General features: G+C 42.8%; 1 protein-coding gene across 4 annotated transcripts in view; it reads left to right on the forward strand.

Moving 5' to 3' along the window:
- Nucleotides 1-26,102, forward strand: part of SAMD12 (sterile alpha motif domain containing 12) — a 381,557-nt gene that overhangs the window by 217,458 nt on the left and 137,997 nt on the right. For 2 of the 4 annotated variants that reach the window (XM_080802798.1, XM_080802799.1), the window contains exon 4: nucleotides 2,680-2,820. In XM_080802798.1, the coding sequence (XP_080658924.1) occupies nucleotides 2,680-2,820 (141 nt within the window). The remainder of the gene's footprint in view (nucleotides 1-2,679; nucleotides 2,821-26,102) is intronic. The other 2 variants (XM_080802801.1, XM_080802800.1) reach the window with 1 other exon arrangement.

The following is a 26,102-nucleotide window of genomic DNA, read 5'->3' on the forward strand; positions in this document are numbered from 1 at the left end:
CCTCATCCTGACTTCCTAGCACTGGGCTCTGGAGACAGACCGGCCGACTTACCATGACCCAGCTCCCGTGTGTCCTCCCGGGGCCTCAGCGGCACCAGCTCCCAAGTATCACAGCTTATGAAACCACAGCTCAAGTCATGGGAAACAGATAGGAGGATGGGTGATCTATATTTTGGTGTTGAGAGGGATTTAGATCATCTGAACTTCAGGAAGTTTTTTATGCAGTAGTTTTAAGTTGAGAGCATGTATAAAGAGCTGGATGTCTTATTTGGAAGCGAATTACCCACATAAAGGATACCGGATCCCGTTCTGTATTTCCTGAATGAAACTTTAGGACCAAGGTCAGATGGTGAGGTGAGCCTTTGAAGGCAGAGCTTTGAAGGCAGGGCTGTCCTGACCTGGAACTCGGGCTCACCACTCTTTAGCTCTCTACCTTTGAGTATGCCACTGCCCAGAAGTTAGGAAAGGGAATCTAAAGCCATTGGTTGTTTTGTTGTTGTTGTTGTTGTTTTTTAAATAAATTTTGATCAAAATGTCAATTGCTGCTGTAACAAATGACCACATGCTTAGTGTCATAAAACCACACACATTTACTGTGTTATAGTTGTAGAGATCAGAAGTCCAAAATAGGTCTTATGGAAAATCAGAGTGTTGGTAGAGATGCTTCCTGATGGGAGAGTAGGAGAGAGAATCTGTGTCCTTGTCTTTTCCAGCTTCCAGAAACCTGAATTCCTTGGCCTGTGGCCACCTCACTCTGACCTCTGCTTCCATTGTCCCTTCTGTCTCTGGCTCTCCTGTCTCTTCCCCTTATAGATGCCTGTGTGATTAGATTAGACCCACCTGGATAATGCCAGATACTCTCCCATCATAAGACCCTTCACATAGTCACACCTGCAAAGTCCCTTTTGTCACGTAAGGTAACACATTCACAGGTCTCAGAGATGAAGACCTAGGCATCTTTGAAGGGGAGGGTATCATTCCATCTATCACAGGAGACAGCTGGAACTACTTGGAGTCTGTATGTTCTTTCCTTCCTTTCTGAACACCACCACAGTCTTCCTGGTGGTGTCAGCTATGGCCATCTAGGATTCCTTTCCCCTACCTCTCCATCCTCTGCCAGGTGTAGCTTTTACTGACACTTCAGACTACCACGGCTCACTGCACTCCTTGCCAGGACTGGTCCAGAGCCAAGTCTGTATTGGTGTAGTTCTTATCAGTGCTGCCCGCCAAATATTTCTCTCCCCTCCTACCGCCTTCTTGGCAGGTGATGGATGCACAATTCTTACATGAACACTTACGTGTAGCGGGAAGGTTCATGTGATTAGCTCTCACCAGTGATTTGTCAATGACCTCTAGGCTATGATGCCGTGAGACCTTTTAACACCTTCTCTTTTCCCGTCAGTACAATAATCAGCAATGTTCAAGGTGGGTGGACTTGAATTTGATGTGTACAGGACACAGGAAATAAGCCTTATTGTAGCCACCCCCATAGTTGGGGATCATTTGTTACTGCAACATGTTACCTAACTTATCCCAACTGGTGCATTTTGCAAGGGTTACCAGGGGGTGAAAAAGAAGAGCAAACAGCACAGATCACTCCTACCTGATTCTTTCTGTTTGCCTGTCTCTGTTCGCAGGCCACATACACTTCCCTATATCTCTGGTGAAAATGTCCATTAACCCTGTCTTCTGGCTTGGTGGGGGGTTCTGAGGAAGCAGAGAATTTAGTTTCTGAAGTATATGTGATAATATACCCAAAGACATGGAACACATATAGTTGACTCCACATCAGCTGAAATGAGAAAGCTCTGCAAGTATGATGATGGGGGGCTGAGGGGAGAGAGCAGGGTGCTACAGCATTGAACCGCGATCATACTCTTTATTTCTTGTGCTAAGCCCTCACAGTGGAAGTCTGCTTCTGTCAGGGCAAGCACAGAGTGGGAGAGAATTTGGGAATTTGATGGAAACTAATAGGAAGGGAGTCATGCGGACATCCTGGGGAACAGGAAGCCATGCCAAGCACTCATTCCTGGAGGCTCCTTGTTTTGCAATCTTTAGGTGCCCTCGCTCACCCTGCTCCCCTCACTCCAGTGCTTCTGCAGCCCTGGCCTGAGGCCAGAGATTGCAATCAAGGTTTAGTTCCCACTGGCTGGAAATGGAAGTCTAGCTCAGCGCTAGAGGGGCACGAGGCAAATGCCTGCAGGTGACCATGGGAACTTTACATGCGTGTTTCATGAAACGTTAGTAACCTGGGTTAGACATTGGTGAGTTTCTCTATAACCACAGCGACCACATCCCAGTCTTCCTCTGGGCTGTCCAGGCATGAGTTCCTCCAGGCCAGCCTCAGGACCCGTCGCCTGCCGAAGTGCTTGTTCCTATGGCAACCTGCAATGTGGGTCCGAAATACCCAGGTTAAAATTCTGCTATTCTATTTGACTCTGTATGTTTTCAGTGGAGGACAGCCAAAATTAGATAAAAAGAGGGGTTCTTTTCTAAATTTGTGCATTTTCTTTATCCAGATGATCAATTCTTGTCAGTAAGAGTAATTGAGGACCTTCTCTCCTAAAGTGTCTGTTTAGAAGGAAACTACTGTTCGGGCAGGATTAGCTGAAAACGAAGATGGAAATCCTTTCCAGCCATTGTTCATTTGCTTTTTCTTTTATTTCTGAAACCCTGCAGGGCGAGCCCTGCTGAGACTGACTGACAAAAAGCTTGAGCGGATGGGGATTGCCCAGGAGAACCTCCGGCAGCATATCCTACAACAGGTGCTCCAGCTGAAGGTGCGCGAAGAAGTCAGAAACCTACAGTTACTCACTCAAGGTATCCTGCTGCTGCCCAGTGGGCGGATAGAAGGGGAGGATGGGAAGAAAGAAACCCTTGCCATCAGGACAAAGGGGAGCCAGGGAGAGACTATTACTGTGTCTTTGCAGAATTTCTTTTATTTAAAAAAAAAAAAAAGGTACATAGATTTAAAGGCCACTTCCCTCCTAAAACTCTTTTTTATAGGTCACTGGGGGAAGGATGCACAACCAAGTAATGGATGAGCCAATGGAATTATCTGATGACCTAATTTCAAGGACATCCCATAGAGTTGTATAGGTTGTGCACTGCACAACGCCAGAGATAGGGATATATTTGCACCCCTAGAGTTGTACGATGGGGACCAAGCTCCCTTAGTCTGACCACCAATTCTGAGGGAGGCCTTGGAATTTGTGTGACTCCATAGTTCATACGATCATGATACAAGTGGGGTTTTTGTTGTGTTTCATTTTACTTTGCTTTTCACTGACTAATGGGAGAAAAACAATTTAAAGGTATGTGTCTGTATATATATGCATATGAACACATACACTCTTGAGAGATTTTTGAGAACTCTATTTAGCATCCTGAAAATAGAATCATTCCTTAAAAATAGACTGTAAAGAATTTAAGCCCGGAATATTATGACCGTATAATTCTAAACAAGGATCATAATTAATTCGATATGTGGGGAGCGCTTCAGAGACCTATGACAGGAAGTGGCCGAAAAAAGCTGGAATTTGCAGAAAACTTTAAGTTGCAATGTATGTAACTCATGTGTCTACATAAGCTTTGGTTGCTACCAACCTCCACTGGCTATAACCCTTTATTTACTTTATTTTCATGTCCATTACACACCATTTTAAGTGAAAGGAGGATAAAATATGTATTTTTGAGAGCCGAGGGTATTTTTCAACCTGTAGAATAGTGTAACTGCATGCACACTGATATTGGAGAAATCTGGGTCAGCCAAGTTTCATGTTATTGCATTTAGATTATAACCCAGTAATAGGCCATCTGCCTAGAGAAAGTGATGTACTGCCTAAAGATGACTGCTCTAGAAGGATGAATGCAGACTTGGAGTGATAGGAAAATAGTGTGTTTATTTGATATGCATTATTTGCATTTGTCTCCAGAGGCTTCCAGTGGTAAATTTATAAGTACAAGTACTCTGAGTGATTTAAATTTGAATCTGACATACTGATATACTTTTTAGTTTCTTTGAAGAAGTAAATGGAGATTCAAAGAGTTATTATAAGAAAGTCTATCTTAGTGCTGTTTACAAAACTGAAAAATTATGAACAGCAAAATGGAAAGAAACAAATAATTCTGCTTAAATTCATAAGCTATAAGATAATGCAGTCATTAAAATTAAATCTTCCAGGAATACATGACAACATGGGGAAGTACTAGAAATAAAATAGAAGAAATTAAAAAATAAATAAAAAAGAAGTGGGGGTGGGTGGGAAAGACCATGTAAAAATTTTTATCTACAGTATGAACCAAATTTCTTAAAAAGAACATATTTTTATATGTACATAGAAAAAGGGATGCCAATGAATGTGCCAATGTTTTGATAATGGTTCTTTCTAGGAGGTGGGATTGTGGGTGATTTTAGTTGTTTTCTTTATATTTTTTATATTTTCCAAATTTTCTCATTTGAATCTGTGTTATGGTTATAATCAGAAAATAATGCACATGTTTTAAGCTTCAGTCACATGCATCAGTCTGCCAGGTTCTGGTTAGTGTCTTGAGGTTTTCTCTGCTCTTTTGTTTTCCTCCTGTGATGATATATAGAAAATGAGACCTAAACTCATCTCGTGTGCCTTAGACTCTTTTTTTTCCCTCTGCTACTGTCAGCCTGCAGTGTGTTTGCTTTGCAAAATCATTTTCTACAGCTTTCATTGCCCTAGATGCATAATATATAAGGTTTTTCCTGAGATAGTACTCAAGTCTATTAAGCTAAATATATGTTTGTGTTCTGGGAAGGTAATGCTAAGTTCAGCCTTTTCAATTCGGTTGTTGTCACTTTCTTTAGCTTTGAAAAGCTGTGCATTTTGCATTCTTTCATTCCACTCCCTTTAGAAGAGATCACGTTTACTAGCTCTTGGATATTCTGTCTGCACTCATATTACCTTTTTTATTGCTTGTCCTTTACATGTTAATGTTCAAACTCATTTCATGCCAGGCAGACTTCAGAAAATCTATAGCCTTATTGAAGTGATGGTTTCTTTTTCTTTTTTTTTTTTTCTAAGTGAAACAAAAAAATTGACAAGTTGTTTTTATGACTGATAATAGAACTTCTAAAGACAGCTGGGGTAGGCTTAAAATATTTTGGGTCTGGGTTTGCTATAATAAAAAAAGGAATGTTGTTCCACCCAAGTAAGTGACTGGCCTAACAGATATATCAAATGGAAATTCACCGTGGAGGTGATATGTGATTCAGTATTGAATATTTGGTTCCTCAACTCTGCAAATATTAGTCAGTAGAAATAATGTGCTGAATAAGTCCAAACAAAGATTTTAGAATGCTACTTAGCTTCTGGAAATCCTGAACATGCTTCTAAAGGAAATAATAGCTAAGCCTACTTCTCCAACTTCCTGATGGCTGTTTTAAAACTGGTCTATTAGTTCTGTACCAGTCATGTTCATGCTGTTGGCCAGGAGCCCCATGACAGTAATAGGACTAAGATGGTCCCAAGAGGACTGGGGAAGTTCCTGCTGACTACTGTGGGTCATCTGAACACAGGAACATGGAGTTTCTACCCTGATTTTTCTTACTCTCCTCCTTCCGGATGCTGACCCAGAGACAAAAAACTATGAGGTACTTTAAAAATGTGCATGTGGACTCAGTAAATACATTGGTTTATAGGCACTAACAATGAATCATGACAAAAAAAAAATCTTAAAACAGCTCATTATCTAAAGCCAGAGCTATCCTTCAGTTAAAATGCTGGCCTCTGATTTCCCTTCTCTTATTCACAAGGGCCCTGTAACTACCTACATTTTCAAGAAACATAAGCCACGCCTGGCCCTGCTCTGAATGTTGTTGTTCCCTTGGAGATCATTGAGGTGGTTTCTTCCTCCGTATAGCCTTGTGGTCTTCTGTGTCTTGTCCAGGAGGTGGCCAGGATGTCAGTTTGGTGGGCTTGCTGGTTTGCGCGTTCCTGCAGACAACTTGCCCCCATCAGCAGTTGTCTTGGGGAGAGCAGTACGGAGCTGGAATCATCATCATTCTCTCCCGCTTGATTCATAAGAGACGGGAGAAAGGTTCCTTATGTAACACACAGCAGGGGTGCAAAATACCAAGTTAATTCATAACCAAGCATATGAGGGCATCTTTACCTTTTTTCTACAATATTTCCTACAATATTTATAGGAAGAAAAAGACCCCGAGGATACCAAAAGCTGACTGTATCTTACGTGGCTAATGAGTTTTAAATGTTATTGTATATACATCACTGCACTAATTGTCACATCAAGTCCCGACAGTTACCCTACCGTGATCAGTGCTGTTGTCAGCCCCAGTGTACATCTGGGGACCCGGGATGAAGAACCGAAGTAACAGACCCAGAGTCAGACAGCTAGTAAAGAGCACAGCACAGGTCCGTCTGACTCCACCAGAAGCTTCTATCCATTACGTTTCAGCACCTCGGATCCGTCTGATGGGGCTAGTAATTCCTATTTCATGGTGGTGCTCTGATGGTTAAATGGAATTTTATGTGGAAACTATATAGCATAGTTTATGGCATGTTCTATGAAAAGGAGTTGGCAGAACTTTTTTTTTTTCTGGAAAGGGCCACATGGATGTATTTTAGTCTTTAGGGGCCAGGCAGTATCTGTGACAAGTATGAAGTCACGTAAAAGCATCCACAGATAATCTTCAATGAATTGAAAAGAGCAGTACACCAATGAGACTTAATTTACAAGCGCCGTTGGTAGGTCCTGGTTTGTGGACTCCTGCATTATAAGGGCAAAATTGCAAACTTTTACCATCGTTATCAAGATTCTATTTTTATTCTTAGTATCTTCCCTTTTGAGTTGTAAGTGCTTCCCTCATCTCAGGAACATTATATATATATATATGATACATATACATATCACACTCCTGGGGTGTCCTTTTCAACGTCTTCCTTGGCTACAAGAACGTGGATAGTGTGAAAATGTACTCACAACTGTGAGGGTGGGGTTACTTTGGGCAGTAGAAACCAGTATCCAAACTGGAGGATAAAGCAGACGAAGGCAGTAAACGGCACCAAATGCCTTTTTTTTTTTTTAATTTTTTTTTTAAGATTTTATTTATTTATTTGACAGACAGAGATCACAAGCAGGCAGAGAGGCAGGGGAGGAAGCAGGCTCCCCGCTGAGCAGAGAGCCCGATGCGGGGTTCGATCCCATGACCCTGGGACCATGACCTGAGGCGAAGGCAGAGGCTTTAACCCACTGAGCCACCCAGGCGCCCCACCAAATGCCTTTTTAATGAGTGCCTACAAAGTGGAAAAAAAGAAGAAGAAGAAGAAGAAGACCACGATTGTTTACCAGGGCCGCTTAGAGCTCATTAAACATTAATGTTTCCCGAAGGACTTCTTCCACATTGTCCAAATATATGTGGCAAATTTTAGTTAAGAATTGCATGACCAGAGGACTTTCCTAGAGCTTCATCTTTTGGAAAGACACAAATTAGAAACACTACTTTCTAATCCAAGAAGACTTTCCACAACCATGTGTCCAGATTGGGTATTTTAGTCCCATCACCCCCACAGTGATACTTCAGCAACCGAAGTAGGCCATCTGATCTGAAATAGGCCATCTGGTCCACCACATTGCTTAAAGAAGGAAGTCTTTGTAGCACATAGCAATAGACTCTTTGAGAACATTTTTCCGATCTCATTTTATAGTTTTGGGCTCCAAGACCCAAAGAGGATTAGAGAATAGTTCATGGTTACACAGCTGGTTAGTAGCATAACTGAAACTAGATCCCTGATCTCCTAATACCCAAACCAGTGTTCTTTCTTCCTTATTGTTTTCAATTAAGGTTTAATTTATATATATGGTAAATGCACCATTTTTAGTGTACAGCTCTACAGCTTTGGACAAAGGCATATAGTCGTGTAACTACCACCACAGTTAAGATATTAAATAAAAGTTCTGTAATTCCAAAAACTACTCTTCCTGGTTCCCCTTGGTTGTCAGCGCCTTTCATTACCCCAGCTTCTGGCAACCACTGCTGTGTTTTCTGTCCCTTTAGTTTTGTCTTTTCCAGAACATCGTAAGTGGAATCAGAAAGTCTGACTTCTTTTGCTTACTGTGATTCACAGAGACTTACTAGAACTGTGGTGTATATCACTAGTTCATTCATTTTAATTTCCTACTATTCCACTGAATAGATATCCCACAGTTGGATATACCACATTCTCCAGGTGAGGGACATCTGGGTTGTTTCTAGTTCTATAAATACTAATAAAACTCTTATAAGCATTCATGTACTCGCTTTCGTATAAACATGAGTTTTCACTTCATTGGCTGAGTATCTAGAAATTGCTGGGTCGTATCATAATTATATGATTATTTTCTTAAGAAACTGCCAGGCCAGTATTCTTAAGATAATAAAAGAAGAAGAACAGTGTTAGAGGCTGGCTTTCATACATACAAAAATATTGTAAGTTCTGAAAATCATTCCATCTTTGTAGAAGGCTTACCTAGCACTTCCTTGAGCTACCACCATCTTAAGAGGCCACTGTTTTCCTAAGAGTTTCTAGTAAATTGTCTCAAAATAAATCAAGGTCAAGTATGTTTATAGTTCACTTGTTCATTTAACAAAATTTTTCTTAGCATTTCAGTTGTCATTAAGACATGCTTTCTTTACCAGGGCGCCTGAGTGGCTCAGTCAGTTAAGCATCTGCCTTCAACTCAGGTCATGATCTCGGGGTCCTGGGATCGAGCCCCATGTCGGGCTATCTGCTCGGCAGTGTGCCTGCTTCTCCCTCCCCCTCTGCCTGCTGCTCCCCCTGCTTGTGCTCACTCACTTTCTCCTTCTCTTTGTCAAATAAATAAATAAATAAATAAATAAATAAATAAGAAAAGCTTTCTTTGTCTTTCTTCTGAGGAAGATAATTATAGTAATATTTCCAGCTCCTGGGAAAGAAAACTTGAGCCAGTCAGATTCCCTTTTATGCATATGTGAGGTATGTTTGATGGCCCCTTCTAATATCTTCCAAATTACACTCTTTGAATTTCCAGTCTTCTCCATGTCTTTTATTTAGTGGTGCCACTGGTGCTACAGATCTGGTGTTCACACACGTGTTCTCTTCAGGCTCAGCTCTTCTGCCTTATCATTGGTTGACACTGAGCTTTACCTTCCTGGTGCTCATCTGTTTGCGTGAGCCTGATGTCTCGGTTCTCCTCCTCTTTTTCCCATGGCTCCTTCTCTGATCGATTGCAAACCCCCTTCCTCTCTCACTCCCTGAATGTTGATGCCACTTGGGGAATGCATCCTCTTAGCTCTTCTCATTGTGCATGCTCTCTGGAGAATCTCATCCACTGTCATTGTTTTAACCACCCCCTCCTTCACGGTGACTGTCAAATACATCTTAGACCACTGTGAAGCTTCAGATCTTTAATCTCCCTAAAGGGCATGAACTCTGAATATTCTACCAATATCTCAAATTAAAAATGTTCTAAATCAACTCCATTGTCTTTCTCACCATCTCTCCAGCCCGTTCTTCCCCCTGTGTTTCTTCTCAAGGTTAATGCCATTTACTCATTCCATCACCTAATGCAGAAGGCTCAGAATCACCTGACCTGTGATTACTCCTTCTCCCTTAGCACCCATATGTAATCAGTGACCATATCTTCTGAATTCTGCTTGTAAAATGGGTTTCCAGTCTTTTCCTGCCTCATGACCATGCTAACCACTGTTAAACCATTCCTGTTAAGCTCCTTCCCAGGCCATAAGAATAACATACTAGTTATTTGATCTCTAGTCTCTACCCTGTCCCATTCGTTCACCTTTAATTAACTTCCTACTTCTATTTTTTTTTAAATATGTGCTGCCGAAGCAAGCACACCTTCCTACTTCTATTGCCAGACTTAATTTAAATATATTTCGGATGAGATTATATCCCTCCTTAAAACATTTGATGGCTCCCAGCCTGCAGAATAAAATCCAAACTTTTCACCATTCCATAGAAAGCCAATCTGGGCATTTCATAGATGTATTAACTTTGGGCAAGTTAAGTTAATACATCTATGAATCTATGAATCTATGATTAAGATTCCTCAGTTGTAAAAATGGGAGGAAGACCTATTTCACAGAGTTGTTATGGATATGGTGTAATAAAACTCAAGGAAGGACCAATCTTGATGAGCTATCACCTCTTCTGAGAAGTCTTACCCCATCTCTCAGGCAGAACCAATCATTCTCTCTTCTTCATTAGTAAGTACTTTGTGCATACTAATAATTTGTTCGTTACATAATATCGATTTAATATCCATTTATTCTCCCATCCACTGGGCACCAGGTTCAGTGGTGGTAGGGATAGAAAGGAACACTTAGTCTAGCAATGAGGATAGACTGTGTGTGCCCTTCTAGAAATACACAGATGTTTAGTAATAAGAACTGGAACTTAGCCTCACCTGGGAATAGGTGAGATAAAGGAAGACTTGCCAAAGGTATAATACATGCACTAGATCTTGAATGACATAAGTTGTGACAGATGGCTAAGGGCATGAGGCAGAAGGAAGAGCCTACAAGGCATGGTAGCAAGAGGTCTGTCCATCTCCCCTGTAGAACACAGACAGCCTCATTGTCTTCTGATTTTCCTTTGCTCTCCTACCTCCTAGCATAGTGCTTAGCGGAGAGTGGATCTTCCATTTATTTTCACTGATTTAAAATTAATTGTTCCCCTCTTTTTCTTATTTATTAAGTATTCTCAACTTCATCTTCTCAGAGCAATAAATGCAATATCAGTTTTTATGGATTCATAATTTAAAAAAAATGAGTAGCTACAGAGCCATTTGGCATCATCCATGAGCAAAATTGTGCAGAATCTCTTTTACTCTGTTGTGATCTTTTTGTATTATTTTGAAGGTGATGGCATATTATTTAAAGGTGATACTGATGGCTCTTAAATCAAATACACCTGTCACAAGGGCTCTTCAGTATACAAGCCACTCCTTCGTTGGGCTGTTTTCCCCACTATTTGCAATGTTAAATGATCTGAGAGATACTCTCAAGCAACTAGAAATCGAGCCTTTTCTCCTAAGACCCAGGGAATTGCCTACCGGCTCATGGTAGGTGAGAATGTCGGAGCAGGAGACTTACAGGACTTTGTGGTGATTATTCTTCTGCACGTGGGGTCTTTCATTACCACTTCCTCATCTGGTGCTACTTGATTAGGAGCTGCCAACCACATGTCATTTCTAAGTTGCATCCAAGATAGCATTTCCTCAATCTGTTACCTTCTTGAGCTTTTCCCCAACACGTTTCATCATCTCCGTTCCCTGTTCTACAAATGGTAGGGCCAGGAATAGTTCTAATTTTGTCAAGTATTTGAGCCTTCAGAGAAATTCTCTTTGTCATAGTTTTATATTTAAAGGCCTAAACATAGACTTTTTTGTGGGGGGTGGGGGTGGGTATGGAGCTCCCGTATGCCGGTAGGGGTAGCATTGTGCCACTCCCACTCCAATTTCATTTTCATCGTGGGAGTTCGTTATGGCTGGGTCATTCAAGAAGGTGTTTGCAGTGGGGCTTCAAATGGACCTCTCTTATCTGCTGTGTTCTTCATGGTAGAAAAATATCTATTCCGACGGCCCCAGGGGTCCGTCTAACCAGTACAAGGGAGAAGTATCCACACATCATTTTTTTTTAATTTGGACGTGTTCTTTCAGGAGTTATCCTTGTCCTAACTTCCACACAACTCCGTGTTTTTATGGCATTTTTCCATGCTGAGAAAGTAACTGTTAGGGACGCCAAATGTTTCGTGTCTGCCTCTGCAGAAATCGCTAACCTCAGAATTCTTTACTGCTCACCTCTTTGCATTTCAGCATTCTAGGTGAAATTAAAAATGTATTTGATACCTTGTGTTGGGACAATTCAAGATGGCTATGCGGTTGCATTCTTATTTCGCCACGTGGTTTGACTCTGAATTTGAAGGACCTTGAATGACTGATACTGTACTGATGTTTGTTTTCTGCAACGGACACTGGGTTCCTTTCTTCAGGGTAAGGCTAGACCCTGCAATTTTGGTTCAAATCTCCTATGGACTTCATTTAGCAAGGCAGTTGTAATAAGACAATGGCATGTGGACCTGATGAGAGAAAATCAAAGCCATTTTCAGGGATGTACTGAGCTGCTCTGGCTTTTCTAGGAGGACACAGAGAAATATGCCATCTGTGTACTTTAGAATTTCATTCCCTAATATATATTGCCTACTTTCTCTGTGGCGTTTTTCTTTGGGGCCACCAATTCTCAGTGCCTGGAGTAAAATTTTACAAAGGATAGAATTTCAAGATTCTCGTTGCGTCCATGTGTCTACCTGCCAATTCCAGAAGGCATCACATACGTAGTCTACACTGCGGCTGCCCCAACCTTGTGCCCCCACCACGAGACAAAATCTCTCCTTCTCTGAAATAAGACCTTTTTTATTAGTATCCCTTTTTTAATCGCTTTATGTAGGAGCAATTACACAGCCGCTCATTCAGTAATTCAACCAGAAAACATTTACTGAGATCCTACCATGTACCCAACGCGCACTGCTGTGTGTTAGGGATACAGGGATGAATATAATAATCCTTGCTGTCAAAGTCAAGTGAAAGAGACATAAAAGAGGTAAACACAGAATTCAAGGATCATGTAGACATGACTCTAAACCAGAAAGAATATGTCAGGAAAGGTTCCCGGAGGCGGTGACCTCTAAACTGAGCCAGATATTTAGTTAGTGTATGTTAACTTTTGATTTAGGCATCAAGCAAATATAAAATTGCCAAGATGATCAGAGCCTCAGAGAGATATACCATGCTGTAAAACTTTTATTTACTTAAAAAAAAAAATCTGTATTTACTGAGTGCCTGACCTTTACTGAGTGTTGGTGAAATTCAGTAAGAGAGACATGGTTCTCAGATACACGGATTTCACGTTTCCATGAGGAAGACATTTCCAACAAATAATCTTTGTAACGAGGTGAAAGGAGGTGATAATGATGCTTTGGGAGTGAGTAAGCAGCCGGGTTTCCCTGACTCTGAGTGATCAGGACAATCTCCCTCAGGAGCTGTAGCAGAGAAGTAGGGCAGGTGGGGCTTAGGGACTATGGAAAGAATACATCCCAGCTGGAGGGAACAGCCTGTTCTGTGGCCAACATTGAAGAAGGAGCTTGGTGCATCCCAGGAACATGCAAAAGGCCAGAAGGAAGGCTCATCTGGTTAGAAGGTGGAGAAAGTGGGCAGGAGGGGATGCAGTGATGGGAAGTAAGATGGGAAAGGGTAAGGGAGGGGTGAAGTGAACACCTTCGGTGTTTGCTCTTGTAAGGGATTTAGAGACAGTGGGGGACCACTACAGGATGAACCAGAGACCATCCTGATCAGCTTTGTATAGAGAAGAGCAGATACACTGAAGAAGGACAAGACAAGAGGCCAGACTCCAATGAGGAAACTCCTGCATTAATCTGTGCGAGAGATGAGGACAGCCTGAAGGTGGGTGGTGGCCAGTGGGGGTGGAGAGAAGTCAGCTCAAGAGACGAGGCAACCCATGATGAGAGAGTGAACAGCAGTGAATAAGAGAACTGTAAAGGATCATCTCTCACATCTCCGTGCCACATTCTCCTCTCCCAAATCCATGCTCTCTGCAGCAGAATTTTCTTCGTGCTTCTTCGCAGCTCTAGATTCCTGGACCTGTGGAGTTAGGCTCTCCGGTCCAGGCATTAGTATTTTCCACAGCTTCACCCCCCATATGACACTTAATGCAGATGAAAGTGTGAGTGGCACTGCCCAACACTCTCCAGACCCCACATGCACAGTGTACCAGGCGCTCTGCCCCCTTCCCAGCATGAGTAGGGCTCTCTTGGGCTTAATGAGTTTGTCTGCGTTGACCAGGTAAACTCAGAGGAATGCTTCAGCCCTTGGGGTGAATGAGACTATATCACATTAAAGCCCAGATCTGAGTGGAGTCCATGCGCACTCTCATCTTACCTTGCAGGTGATGCCCTCAAGGTCCAAGAAAGTGACCCGCCTCCCCACATTCCCCAGAAGACCGCCACTGAAATCCTACTTCTCCCATTTCCCCAGACAACATGAAATAGGTTCTTCTGGGTAGTCCCCTAAGGCAATATAGAAGGTACTTCACACCAAGACTAGTAGTGGTCTAGTTTGAAAATCAGCAGGCTGAAAACCCAGGAAAAGCCAGTGTTTCAGTTCAAGTTCAAAGGCAGGGAAAAACCAATGCCCTCACTCAAAACAGGCATAAAGGATCCCCTTTTACTTGAAGGAGGGTCAGCCCTTTGTTCTTTTCAGGCCTTCAACTGATTGTATGAGGCCCACCGATACTGGAGAGAGCAATCTGTTTTACTCTGGCTACATTCAAATGTTAATCTCATCCCAGAACACCATCACAGACACACTCAAAATAATATTTGATCAAATATATGGGTCCCCTGTGGACTGGTCAAGTTGACACATAAAGCTATCACGGTGGGCAAAAAACCAGTGCTCTTTCCTGGTGACCTACCTGCCTGTTTTTAAGTCTCTCTGCTTTCAAAGATACATTTTTTTCTTTTACATAAAAAACTCTGATGCTAATGTACTTTCTCTCATTCAATTAGCCAACATATAATACATCATTAGTTTCAGAGGTAACATTAGTTAATCATCAGTTGTATGTAACACCCAGTGTTCATTATGTCACGTACCCTCCTTAATGCCTGTCACCCAATAATTCCATGCCCCCCACCTCCCCTCCAGCAGTCTTCAGTTTTTTTCCTGTAGTTAAGAGTCTCTCATGATTTGTCTCCCTCTCTGATTTCTTCCCATTCCATTTTCCCTTCCTTCTCCTATGATCCTTTATGCTGTTTCTTATATTCCCCATGAGTGAAACCATATGATATTTATCTTTCTCTGTTTGACTTATTTCACTCAGCATTATACCCTCCAGTTCCATTCATGTCGATATAAATGGTAAGACACCAGTGTACTTTTAAAAAATTAATGCTTGAGGGGATGGATGCCTGGGTAGCTCAGTTAGTGGAAAGTCCAACTCTTGATTTTGGCTCAGGTCATGATATCAGGGTCATGAGATCGAGCCCTACATCGGGCTGCCCAGTGGACTTGGAGCCTGCTTAAGAGTCTCTCTCTTCCTCTTCCTCTGCCTCCCCACCCCACTTCTCACAAGTGTTCTCTCTTTCTCTCTTAAAAAAAAAAAAAAATTAATGCTTGAGACTATTTACATAAAAGGTCTCTCTTAATATCTTGCTTCTCACACGTGGTTTTCACTGTCCATCCTCCATTTTCCATTATTCTGGGCTGCTAGAAATGGTATGTGTGTGGTTTTGCTAAGCTCTTCTTGTATACCCGAGATATTGGGACACTAAGACATTCTCTCCCAACTTGACTACACAATGAAGCAGAAAGGCCAGCCTAGCATTTCCTGATGTCCCGAATATCCTGAGTAGTCTGAATCTCATTCAATCAATGATACGAAATTTTGCTAGTTGCCATCTTAACTGATTTAATTGAAATTGATTTGACATAAATGAATGCACAGAAAATTATTAAGAGTGACCTGAAAGGTTTCAGGTGTCTGCTATGTAAAAGGTGATATGGCTTTGGTGTGTACATCTGAAGGCTCACTCTTTCCACATTGTATCAGAAACACAGGTGTTTAACACTAAAAACTATTAAACTTTGAACATTGATAAAGGTAGTATGTGGGAATTCCGAAAATATATGAGAAGCATTTGAGTATATGTTTTGATTCATCCTGTTTCTACCACATTGGTTGGTTATGATAGTTCACGTTGACTGTAAACTATAGATAGATAGATACTTATCCTTCTAAGTATCAGGAAATTTGATTTTTCTGTTGTCATTTGATCATGCCATGGAAAGGAGCAAAAGATGAAATAGTAACAACAAATTTCATAGACCTAGATTTGTATTGTTTTTTAAATTGATCCTCTCCTGAGACTTGACTCTTTGTTTTGTTATACAGAGAGTTTTACTGTAATAGTGCTTTTGGTCTAGCAGGATTTGACATGTATTCAAGCATAAAGAAATGGTCTCTAATATCCTTTCTATTTCTAAAAGTTAAACATGCATTATCTTCTGGGTTTTCTCTCTCTCCTTCCGTCTTTTTTTCCTCCCCAGTGTACTTCTCCACTAAAGACTGCTCAGCCCGCAGAAGAACTATTAGAAATTTATTAATTAAGGACCAGTTTCTGCTGCTTTGTCAGGGATAATCATTTGTTTTAGAGCTGATTTTCTGCTTTAATTAAATGAAAATGTCACTCAGTCAAATGAATTCATTTATATTTATTTATCCAGTTCTCCAGGCTTGAATTTCTTAGTAGGGACTTGGGCTCATCACATTTGTTCACACAATGAACTGAAAAATGTCTCTTTCAGCAGTTTAAAAGGCTCACAAATGTTTACTCCTCCCAGTAGAAGCACTGTATAAACAAAGCCGTGATTAACAAATGTGCGAATGGTTGTTTTCTTGTGTAGACATTTTCTAGGTGCATATAGGGGAACACATTTGAGGATCTGTGTGTGCTAGAATAGGGTAGTGAGGAACCCAGCACCCCAGTCCCTTCCGACTTTAACAAAGTGTCAAAGGCCATTCTTGAATCATCTGTGTGTCTTTATTTGCCTTTTCAAAGTGCTAATTGGGGGTGCAAGGCTTAAATGCTACCTAATCTTTCCTATTTTTTAAAGCATTACTTACTGACTACGGTCTACATATTTAACATTGTAATAGCATGTTAAAATGGAACAATCATATGTGTTCACCCATTCAACAACTTTTGAGTACCTACTGCATGCCAGGCTGGGTATCGGGACTCGATGATAAACAGTGTAATCCTTGAAACTGACGAGTGGAGTAGCTGCCAAAGTCTTTGTGGCACCAGCAAATTACATTGTACTTCCAGAAGGGGGACACGCTGGTTCTAAGGCTCCCTACCCCCACTTTCCTGGAACACATACTGAAGGGTGTAAATATTACCTTGAATTTTTTTCAGGAAAAAACAATGGCAATTTAAGCAATTCTCTACCCTATTGGGAGGGCGGACATGGGTCCACATGGCTTGAGGAGACTTTGATTGAGACTTTCTGGTGATTGCACAGCCACAGACACAAACACCTTAATCACCCACTCTGTGCAAAATCCCTTTGGGTGCAAAGAACATCTCTGAGGTACTGTGTCCAAAAAATCGGTCCTGGGGAATCCGGGTGGTTCCGTTGATTAAGTGTTCAACTCATGGTTTCAGCTCAGGTCATGGTCTCAGGGGCGTGTGATGAAGCCCTGTGAGGAGATCTGCACTTAGTGCGGTTTGTTTGAGACTCTCTCCCTCCTTCTGCCCCTCCCTCTGATCTCATGTGCTCTCACTCTGTCTGTCTGTCTGTCAAATAACAAACAAATAAATCTTTTAAAACATAAAATATATTAAAAAACTGAAGCCCTCACATATACACTGCTCTCGTCCATCCTGGGCTACAAGCAGTTGTTTAACCCCATCCATTTGGTGGTGACAGTGGGTTGTCTGTATGTTTATTGCCTTAAATAATCTGGAGGCAACACCTAGTTTAAAGGCCTTGAAAGTTGAGTTCCCAACGCTTAAAGAGTTACTCCATAAAATAGGCACAATTTTAATCTTTAAATAAGTCATCCTTTTGTTTTCATCTCTGGGTCATAATAAGAGCTAAAGTGATGATGGCTTAGCACGTGTTGGGGGAGAAGCAGGTGTACGGGGAGTCAGGCGGGCTCCTGGGTTAGCCTGGCACTGGGATTAGGAAATGCAAGTGCTTGACTTTCTTCATCCTTAAAATAGCTCCTGCTAGCTTCTAAGTGCTGTGACAGTAAAGATAATGGAAATAACTATTACTTAGGCTCTAGGGAACCTATCCTATTTGAGCCCCGGGCTGAGAAAGAACAGGTTGAAAAAGAGTTGACCTCTTAGTCCCTTGATAGGGGCGTTGAGCACGCTGACTCTGGCGGAAACCCCACCTCCCAAGTGGAGAGAAAAAGATAAAGGGTATCTCCAGAGGTGGGAAGGCAGCCCCTCCCAGACCCTCGGAGGGCCGTTTATAGAGTATTTGGGTGAACGCTTACTGAGGATTTATTATGTGCTAGCGACTGTACGAGACCCCAGACAGCCCCTGCCCTCAGGGAGCCTTCAGTCTGGTGACTATTCCAAAAATTTAGACTTTTACCCAAATCTTATAAGAATCGGTTCAGAGACCCAGGACATGTAGTCCCGCATGAGGCCAAGGTGAACAGCAACAGCAGCAGTAATGACCGTCCCTTAGCGCGCGCTCATTACCGATCAGCGCTGTCCTGAACACTCTGTCTGCACTGTCATTTTATCCTTACAACAACCTGTGAGGCAGCAGCTGCGAGTGTCCCTATTCAGATCAAAAACCTGATACACAGAGAACTGAAGGGACTTTTGAACCGGGTCCCACAGTCTGAAAAGTGATGGAGCGAGGATTTGAGCCCCGGGGTTCTCCAAAGCGCATGGTCCTAGACCCCAGCGAGGTTTGTTGCTGTAGCTCTGTGAGTGCTTTCATGGGATTGGGAAGAGCTGTCCCCACTGTCTAACGTCAGGGAGGTGACTCTTGTAGGAGCTGTGCGGTGCTGCCTCCGCAGAATTGTTCAGTTAGCATGGCCTTTTCTAGAGTTCTACCCACAGGCGATGAGGGCTGTGTGTGTATCCCACAAAATTGTGTTAAGGGCAGCGAAGGAAGAATATAAAACGCAAGGAGACGCTCTCATTTAGCCTGGAGGATAACGGTTACATTTAATGATAACAAGAGAAATGAGGGCTCCTGAGTGAAAACGTGCAAGCAGGCAGGCAGGTGGAAAAGTATGTGCTAAGCCCTGAGGCACAAAAGAGTTTGGCATTACCTAAGAACTGAGCAAAGACTGTGGGTGGGACCCCATAGCTCCTGAGAGAGTCCTATGACCTCGATACAGCAAGGGACAGACCCACAGGGCCTCCACGTCACATGAAGGATTTGGAATTAGGGTCTCAGGAAGTACAGTGAGAGGCCATTAAAGGATTTTAAGCAGAGAGGTGAGGAGATCATATTTATGTTTTTAAAAGATCATGTTGGCAGCTGTTTAAAGAATGGATTGGACAAGAGCAGAGATGGAACCAGGGAGGCCCGCCAGTGACTTTTGCTGGAATCCAGGTGGGAGCAGGTGACGGTCAGAACTAGAGTGGCAGCCACGGACATGATCGCCGCCGGATCTGCCCGTAGGGGGCCCCAGGGCGTGCTGACGGATTAGAGGTGGCCAGGAGAGGGAGAACCAAGAGTGAGGCAGGATTCCTGCTCTGAGCTGCTACAGAGTGGAAGGGTCTGTGCTCAGGAGGAACCTGGAAGGGGGGGAGCATGAGGCAGAGAGGTCAGTCTGTGCCATGTTATGTGTGCATGTTATGTCTGAACCACTGACAAAAGCAGTTAGATGGGTATGACGGTCTCATGAGGGATCCTTCCTGAACGGTAAACTGAGGAATTGTCCTAATGCATGTCAGAGACGTCACAGGGGCGGTGCAGTTGCTTGGCCACTGAGCCTTCCTGACTTCGATTCACAACAGGTCTCGTTTAATGTCCAACAGGAGAGCTAGAGGGACAAGTGCCCAGTGCCCTGTGTCTGCTTCCTTCACTGAGCACTGAGCTGCCCGTCAGCGTCCCTACGCTTCCTGCGTGTCTTCTGATGGTTTGTTCAAACGAACATCAGAAAAAGCCGCGGGAGGGACAAGAACCTGTCCCGAGGAGAATGATGACAAAACGGTGCTCTGACGTGTCACCATGCCCCACCCTGGGCCAGGCTCCCCTTTCGCAACATCACCTCTTCCCAGGGTCCAGGGGAACTATGACAAAGTGACCGAAAGCATGACCTTTGTAGAAGAATCTCAGTTGTTCCCCAGCTCTGTCCCTCACTATCTATTCAACTTTAGGCCGATGACTTATCCTTTCCGAAAGCAAGTTTTCTCCACTGTAAAATCACAACAAAAATACCTAGCTCAGGGTTGCTGTGTGGATTAAAAGAGATTTTTGTGAAGTGATGATTAGCATAAATCTGAATAAATGATAGGTAGGAAGTGGGTCCATGACTAAGAGGACATCCTTGCCAGAGATTGGCGTAAGACTGAAATATGGATTTCATAAGGCTATTCCAGTAAGTCAGACTCTGAATTTTTGTTAAATTCTGCAATCATCTCAAGGCAGAGAAATGCGAGAGGGCACCATGTAGGATATATAGCTTTATCACTTCCATCAAATTGCTTTTGACAGAGGCCAGTTTTTCAACCAGAATCACAGTCAAAAGTGTGCCAATATCTAAAGACAATTATTCATTGTGAACAAGTCTAGAGGATGGGATGGAAGCTTCCATATATACCTGTGGATTGGGGTCCTTTCGATGACTTCATTTGATCAGACTGTGTAGCTTGTTGAAGAATCATCCCTGATATTGTAGATAGGTTCTTCGTGCATGCATACAGGGCGTTGTCTGGGATGCCCGTGTTTTTGTGGGACTACAAGATTCCCTACCACCACTATCTGCCAGTTGTGGAGTGACATCCTTGTTTTATACCATGGCTTCAATTATTAATACTTCCTTGTGCTTGAATGTTCTACTGAGAAATAGTCATGGTCATTACCCAAGTGAGCAACTGTGTTTACAAAGTGTCTCTTATGTGCCCAACACTGCTGGGACTCAGAATGAAGATGGCAGACTCTTCTTTGTTAGTCCTTATTATTCTTGACTCTGTAACTAGAGAACAATACCAGAGATTTACAATTTAATACTTTTTGGAATCCTACATAATTAAGTGCTCTAGAACAATGCCATCCCATAGAACTTTCTGAAATGGAAATGGTCTTGCTCTGCACTGTTATGTCCAGTGGCCACCAGCCACATGTGGCTATTGAGGACTTAAAGTGTGGGTTGTGTGACTAAGGAACTAAATTTACAAATTTAATTTGAATTGACTTAAATTTATGTAGGCATTTGTGAATCCTAGCTCCCGCAATTCTGAGGAGAGATGGTTGTGGCCTCCAAAAATTCAGGAAGGAAATAGGGCTTCAGGCAGAGCTTAAAAGTAGGGAGGAAAGCAAAGGACCCTCCATCGAGAGTAACAGCGTGAGCAAAGGGTGCAAGGAAGGGGCAAGCATGTGGTTTGTGAACGTTACACAGGCAAGGGAATTGAAGGAAATTCGATGAGAAAGACTTTCTGAAAATATCAGGAAAGAAGTTTCTAGAATCTAGACCATTCCTCTATTTCATACGTTCTGTGTGAGTATTTTGCCTTTGGTAAGCCTCCCATTATTTGGAATGGGTTACATAGTGTTGATTTTGTTATACTTTTAAGAGACGAGTAATCTCCGCGGAGTTATACCACAGAATGTGCTAGTTGGTCATTGGCGCTTTCCATACCTGTGAGATAGCAATCTAAAGATGCTTCAAGGAAGCATTGTTGCAGCAGAGGTTAAAGGTACCTATAAGGCTTGAGTCCCCCAGGGACTAGCAACAGCAGATGCGGGAGGGGTGGGAGAGCTGGAGCCACGCACGGAAGCCGGTAGCTGACGCAAGAACTTTGTGGAAAGATGTAGCCAGTGCCCGAAGCACTGGGTCCAAGCGGGAAAGGAAGGAGAGAACGGTCAAACCTCTTGCCTGCTGCCTCCCACTGGTGCCTCACTAAACACAGCCAGAGACTGGACGGCAGGGCAGTCACAGGCAGTCCAGTCCTCGGGGGTCAGCCTCCTGTAGCAGAGATGGATGGAAAAGGCGAGAATGGATTGTGGGGAAAGGGGAGTATGAATAAGTAGCATTTTTTTTTATGTTGAAAGAATAGTATCTTAGTTTGGGCTGCTAAAACAAAAACACCATAGTCTCTGGGTGGCTTAAACAACACAAATTTATTTCTCACAGTTTTGCTGGGTGCTGGGAAGTCTGAGATCACAGCACCAGCTGATTCCGTTTCTGGTGAGGACTCTCTTCCTGGTTTGTGGATAAGTACCTCTTTGCTATGTCTTCCTGTGGTGGGCAGAGAGACGGAAGCAAGCTCTCTGGTATCTCACCTCATAAGGACTCTAATCTCATCCCTGACGACTTTACCTCATAACCTAATTACCTCCCAAAGGCCACCTCCCCCTAACATCGGCACACTGGGGATAAGGGCTCCCGCAGGTGAATTTTGGGAAGACACAAATATTTAGTCAATAGCTGATAGTAAAATGGAAACCCTATAAATATCTAGTATGTTGGTTAAATTATGACAAATTTGTACAATTGAGAAAAGTGTGCAACATTGAAATTATATACAATGGCAAGAGAAAATCCTCACTAGATATTAAGTGAAAAGAAGAATATGAATAGAGTGTATACAGGAAGATCCAAATCTTATTTGTTTATTTATTTTAGATTTCATTTATATGTTTTTAGAGTAATCTCTACACCCAACATGGGGCTCTTGTTCATAACCCTGAGATCAAGAGTCGCATGTGCCACCGCGTGAGCTAGCCAGGTGCCCTCCCCCAAATGTTATTTTTAAATAGTGTCTATACAGTAAAATATAAGTGGATATTATTCACACTCACTGGAGGAAAAAAAGGAAAACTGGAAAGAAATGCATCCAAATTTTAGCAGTCGTATCTCTGCATGGTGGTTTGTTTTTTCCTTCTTTGCATCCTCCTAGGCTTTCTAGACCTTCTAAGGCAACATAATTACTGTCTATTTCTGATCTGGAGCAACATTTCTGTTATTCTTGATCAATTTGCAGGATAGATGGGCAAAGCAATACTCAGTAGAGATTACGTGTCCAAGCTCCTTTTTATCAGTCATTCAGTTAGCTTAAGCTTCATCGCATACTCTTTGCTGCAGGAATGACAGGCACCTGAGCATTTCTTAGTGCATTAAAAACTGGGATGAGTCAATAAAAGACCCTTCTTCTAAAATATTCCACTGAGAAACTTCTAGGTTCTAGAGAATGGCCTGATTGTCCTATTCATATTTTTATTCATTCTTTCTTTAGTCAAACCTGGTTAGTTAATTCAGATCCCCACCAACACCTTTCCTCATAATCTATTACATTTGGGTTTGTTACATATGAGTTTTTGGTGGCACTTCCATTACTGAATTGACAGTCGAGTCATGGTTTATTGAAATTTGTAAGATGGAAGCATATTTCTTAGGAACCATGGTGACGGTGGCCAGGCTTTTTTTCAGAACCACCTAAGCATAGCCAGTTTTTCCTGCTCTTGTAAATTTCATCTTAAAAACAGCAATCCATCTGTTTCATTGTTTCATTCTTCCATGATAGAAAAACATTTCCCTCCACTGTCTTACTGATCTACAATCGTCCAACCTTGATGGACTCTTGTAAGCAGAATCATCGCCAGTGATTTGATAACTCCTCATTCTGGTTTATCATTTCCGTAAATCCGCTCCCTCTCCGTGGCTTGCTTTTTAACCTCCAGCTGCTACCCAATTATTAGTTCTTGGATGGCTGCTTCTACAGCATCTCTCTAGCTCTTGCTTGTAGCAGATATTAATAATAATAAGCAGTTAGTAAATGTGCACGGCGCTAAGTGCTTGTAAGGATCATTGTTGATAACCGTAATTGAAATCATAGTTTTGTGTTGGCTAAGTTGAGATTCTTGGGGTTGCAAGGAACAGAAATCTGGAGGTGGCGTCAGCCAAACAATGAGGCTTGGTGGGGTATTCATAATACCCAGACAGAAGTCTTTGACAGGACTTCAGAGCAAAGAGGCAGCGACAGCTCAGGAAGAAGGGGAACTCTGAAAGCCAGCAAGAATCCAGACAATAGACTGCGCCCTTGCTCTACTTCCTTCTCTATACCGCAGTAGCTCTGTGACTCAAATCACAGAATGGTGGGTGATTTCTTACCGCTCTCGAGTTTACTGACTATGGCTAGAGGGCTCAGAATGTCCTCGAGTGCGCTCTCAATCTCTCCTCTCTCTGCTCCCAATTATTTTCTGCCCCTCCTCATCCCAAATCCATAATCCCTGGACAGAGGAACCCTGGGTGGCCCAGCACGGATGCAGTCAGCAACAGCTGGCCGTAGGGGGTGGTGCTGCCCAGGGACAGCAGCCCCTGTGGCCACGATGAGGCAGGCAGGCACCCGGAAAGGTGCTGATCTCAGTTACCATGTACTTGATGCCCTCATTGTACTTCATGACAATCACCGGATTAATATGTATGCGTTCATATTTAGAAGAAGCAGCGTCTAGCGCATAAAGGTGGGGCTGTGGGAAAAGTGAGTTTTCAAGACTTCATTCCTACATAGCAAGAAAGAGCAATTTTGTGTTTTCAGCTGAAGGGATTGTTACAGAGTGATGTCAGGGAGATGATGGGATGTGATCAAAGGAACGGAAGTAAGTATCAAGACTAGTAACAACACCGGGAAAGTAAAACGAGCCCACAGGAGGCAAACAGGTTTGCCGGACTGAAGATGCCTTCTTTTGGTGCCACATTGAAGAATCTACTATGCTCTGTCTAGACAGCAGCCCACACGTGTATGATGAAGCTTGCATCCTGGAAAGAGGAAAAAAAAAAAAAGATCTGTTTTATGGCAACCCAAATACAATTAGCTGTTCTGTGTGCGTCCTACTGCATCCGATGCCTGAATTGAAACAGATAGGTATTCATCTAATAGATGTTTAGAGAACACCCACGAAGCCTCGGGCACATCTTAGGCAGTGTGGTTATCAAACGAACCCTTCAGCGAGTGTTAGCGTTAGACAGACTGTGTGCGAGGCGCTGGAGTTTGTGCTTCGGGTTCTTTAACTCATTCAGTTCTTACAACAAATACCATGAAGTCGGTTCTATAATTTCCATTTTATGGAGGAGAAACTTATACTCTGAAGGACTAACATAATACGGTTGAGGTCACAAGGTTAGGGTTTGGAGAAGCTGGAGCTCAAGCCAGATCTGTCTGACTCCAAGATCCTTGGTTTCTTCTTTTTTTCTTTTTTTAAGTGTTTTGAGTTGTGTTGTCATGAGTTGTTCAATCTGTTCTATTGGTCATTTGAGGAACTGTGTAAGGGACACGCCTGCCCTGTCACAGATAGCTCCCAGGCTGGCATTGATGTGGACCAGTGAATGGTTAGACCACGATGAGCCACAACGTGATGGGGTGAATACTATGACTGAGACTTCTAGACTGGAGGCCTCCTCCATTTCCTAGTGAGGGCACCATGGGCAAGTTCTTTTTCTCTCTGAGCTTCACTGTCCTGCACCTGTGCAAATGAAGGGGGTAAAAAGAACTACTTTGTGGGTACCATGTGGAGTACAAAAGTCGATTGGCGTGAAGATTCTAAAGCAGTAGCAGGAACAAAGGCAGGGCTCCCACGCTCGTACCTCCTATTACTGACCACAAAGTGCAGCGTCCTGTGAGAATTGGTACTGCCTGGGGGTGTCAGGCTCCTAGGATTCAGAGTCGAATCAGGCTTTGACGTATTAGATGCTGCCAAGTGGGGAAGCAAATGTTGGACACTTGAAGTAGAAGCATCTGTGAGCAAAGGCCTTTGTTTCTTCAACCCACGTTGATTAAGCCTACACAGGTGCCAAGCACCCAGCTCAATGTTAGTTTGGGATAGAGAGGCACGGTGCTATGAAAATATATGGAATATTCTAGATCCTGACTTTGAAAAAGAGATGAAAATGGAAAATGGCCACAGGGAATCATCTGTGAGAACCATTGTGGATGTGACAAGCCTAGGATTGTCTCAAGGAGATTATCAGACTAATTTCTTCACCAAGCCCTTAAAAAATTCTTCATTTGAGTGAATCTTTTACCGCAGCCTGGTGCACGGAGGGGTCTGCCCCCACCAGTCCCCCCACCCCCACTTTTTACACCCACCTGTGTCCGCACACGATGGAATGTATCACTGTCTTTCAGTTTCCAGGATGACAATGCTGGCACTTCATAGATCTCGGGGAAGGATTGTTCAGTTACATGGAACATTCCTTAACTGGAGATAGCATGAGCAGGGACAAAGAGACCACGGTGAGGCATATTAAAAACCGGCTTTTTCCTGGTGGCAGTTTGTCATTTTTCAATTTGGCA

The sequence above is a fragment of the Martes martes genome (genome assembly GCF_963455335.1).
Source record: "Martes martes genome assembly, chromosome: 4".
Lineage (NCBI taxonomy): Eukaryota > Metazoa > Chordata > Mammalia > Carnivora > Mustelidae > Martes > Martes martes.